This window comes from Mus pahari, chromosome 10, assembly GCF_900095145.1.
Source record: "Mus pahari chromosome 10, PAHARI_EIJ_v1.1, whole genome shotgun sequence".
NCBI lineage: Eukaryota > Metazoa > Chordata > Mammalia > Rodentia > Muridae > Mus > Mus pahari.
Genome location: NC_034599.1, coordinates 61,446,306 through 61,449,544, shown reverse-complemented (window position 1 = coordinate 61,449,544; position 3,239 = coordinate 61,446,306). Strand labels below are relative to the sequence as shown.

Sequence of the window (3,239 nt, the reverse complement as noted above, 5' to 3'; positions counted from 1 at the left end):
AAAAAAAAAAGAAAGAAACCACGACGTAGGGAGTGCTTTATGTTTAATGTTTTGATAACTGTATTTTTCCGCCTTTAATTTTTTTATAATTTTAATTTGTGCAAATGAGTATTTTGCCTGCATGCATGTCTGTGCACTCTGTGCATGCCTGGTGCTTGTAGATGCCAGAAGAGGGCACAAGAACTGCTGGGACTGGAGTAACAGATGGCTGTGAACTGCCATAATAAATACTGGGAACTGAACCTGGGTCCTAAGGGAGCCTAGCCAGTGCTCTTAAACTTTGAACCGTCTGTCTAGCCATCTCTGTTTTTTTTTTTTTTTATAACCCTCCTTCCACATCTTCCCAAGTCCTGGTTTCGTGCATTTGTGTCACTTGCCTGGGTAGCCCTGTAAACACCAGAACTGAAAACATCAGTGGATGTTCTGGCACTAATGGAGACATAGGGCAGGAGATATTCCCAGGGCACTCCTATTTCACTCTTCTGTCTTCATTTCTTAGGTAGTTTTTTTGTTTTTTTTTTAATGAAAAACATTTTTTTATGTGAAAATATAGCCACAAAAACTTTGTGTAGTGATAGAATATTAAATCATGAGCAATGCAAAATAATGTTGAGGATACTACTTCTAAACCACAATTTAAAAACACACAAAAAAACCAAACAAACAAAAAGAAAAGCAAGCATGGAGAAAATGGTCTTACCTTATGCGCATCAATAAGAACAATGCCTCCTTTCTCAAGTGGTTCTTTTGTTCCCATTAACAATTTTCCATCAAAATATCCTACTGCAAATGGTCTGTCTTCACTGAACCAAGCAATGCAGGTGACAGATACTACCATGATAAAAACACAAGAAAAGAACGGGTTTGTCACTATCTAGACACCTAGGTAGATGCTTTGAGAACAAAAAACAAACAAACCAAAAAACTGTGCTTTGACCACCACAGCAAGAAAAATTCTACACAGCTAACCAATTAGAGTCTGTAGCATAGAGCTGATATAACCCACTTTGAGAAAATGTTAGTTATGAGTAAAAGAAATGACCTCACTTCTAACATTTCATTCTTTCCCAGGAGGTTTTTTTTTTTTTTTTTTTTAGAAATAAAGAAAGACAATAACAATCTGGTTGGTATTAAGGCATTGTACCATGTTCTTCTTTTGAGAAAGAATCTACTATGAAACTGAAAAATCATCTTGATGATTCCTTCTGATGTCATAGTCAATGTTCACGGGCTTTTAAGACTGTCGATTCTATCCTCTAATCACCATTGCTTTTCTGTATACTGTAAGGCTGAAAAGTAGAAAATAGTACCTGGAGGGCAGGATGAGGTTTGGGGGTAGCAGACAGGAAGATTTTCCTTCTATGCCTTTTAAAATGTTTTAACTTTTGAACCCTCTGAAGTTATTATCAAATTTTTAAAAATAGATTGTAAAAAAACCCAAACCCAAAACATGACAAACAATTCTCCAGTCAATTAGAGTATTATACAAATCAGTACTGTGACCTCTGAATTACTTGTTTTCCTCAAAATAACTAATAAAAACTGCTAGTAAGACATGTATTTACTCAAAGGTACTCAGTAAGGAAAACACAGAGGCAAACTTTGTGTCGTCTGCTGAGTCCAACCTTCTCCACCTTCCCCTATTTCCTTAAGTTTCCTCAGGTGTTAACAACTTGTTTCTACCAATGATTCCCCTATTCCACTGCTCTAACTTTTAAGGGATATTTGTATGCTATTATAAATGTTCAATCATTCACACAAAAGATGAATGGCTAATATGGTGCAACAAAATGAAATTTCCCTTTGGCAGAGAGACAAAGTAAGGGGTAGAGAAACAGATTTCAATTCAATTACTAATTAAAATAAAAAACATAGTGGAAATGTTAGAAAACAAACCCAAAGTAACATGCACTCAGCATTTATATTTAACCAAAACCCTTGTTGTCTATTTGTCTACTTTCTCGACTAGGAAAATGTCTTACCATCCTTTCGATAGCAGTGTTCCAGTTCTCGGCGGTGCATAGTGGACACATCAACAACTTCAATGAGTCCTAGAGATCCGTCCATCCGTCCCACCAGCAATAACTCCGGAGACTCTCCTGACCAGGCTGTAGCTGGACCTTCTTCTGGCCAAGCCAGGGCAGATACCCAGTGAGGCTGACTATCTACTAATCCTTTTCCTCCTACAGAGGGAGACATGGTAACCCATTGTACTCTTAAAAAGGAACATGCGCCAGGTGTAGTGGTACACATCCTGAATTCCAGCAATCAAGAGGCAGAGGCGGGTGGATCTCAGTAAGTTCAAGGCCACTCTAGTCAACACGTGCCATATAAAGATAGATTAGATAGATAGATAGATCGATCAATCGATCTTTGGCTAGTATGGGATTCAGTGAGGGATAAATATATCTCTTAATAAATATATATAGATATAGGTCTCCAAAAATACGAATAAATACAAATTTCAAAAAAGAACAAGAAAAAATATTAGCTAATAGCTAATGCACTCTCCAATTCACAACACCCTATGAATCTAAAGGCCTGTGGAAAAAAAATCTTATTCGTGTCTTGAATATCATTTAAGTCAACAATCTTTAACTACTTACAGAAAAAAGAACTTCTACAGATGACAGAATAAAGGAATAAACTTAGTAGCAAATGGCAAACACTTAAGTGCTTTCCTATTGCTGGCAAATTGGCACATGTTTCTTTCCCAGGACACTGCGAGAAAGCTAAAGGCAATGTCACTAAGGTACTTCTCCTTTTAGTTTACTTGTTTTTGACACAGGCATCACAATGTAGTCCAGGATGACCTCCAACTTCAAGCAATTCTCCTGCCCCCACCCCCAAGTACTGAAATTCCATGGGCCATTATGCTCAGTGACTTGTAATAACTATTGAAACCCCACTTGATATGAATAATTTACCTACAACTAAGACAAGCTAGCTACTCCTTTATTATGTGAATGACAACAGCCATTTCTTAAATATGTAAAAGTAAACAAATACTAGTAAGTCTATAATTACAACAATATTTTTTTATCCCCTAGAGAAATACAATAAGATTTGATAAAGGGCTTTGTGGGTAAAGGCACTTGCTGCTAAGCCTAATGACCTACATTCAATCCCTAAGACCCACATGGTAGGAGAAAACCAATGTCAAGTTGTTCTCCAGCTTCCATACAGAGAGAGAGGGGGAGGAAGAGAGAGAGAGAGAGAGAGAGAGAGAGAGAGAGAGA

General features: G+C 37.3%; 1 protein-coding gene across 1 annotated transcript in view; it reads right to left on the bottom strand.

Moving 5' to 3' along the window:
* The window catches only part of Herc1 (HECT and RLD domain containing E3 ubiquitin protein ligase family member 1), a 160,319-nt gene that overhangs the window by 33,251 nt on the left and 123,829 nt on the right, over positions 1–3,239 (bottom strand). The window contains 2 exon segments of the mRNA XM_029543584.1: positions 701–831; positions 1,983–2,183. Of these exon segments, the coding sequence (XP_029399444.1) occupies positions 701–831; positions 1,983–2,183 (332 nt within the window).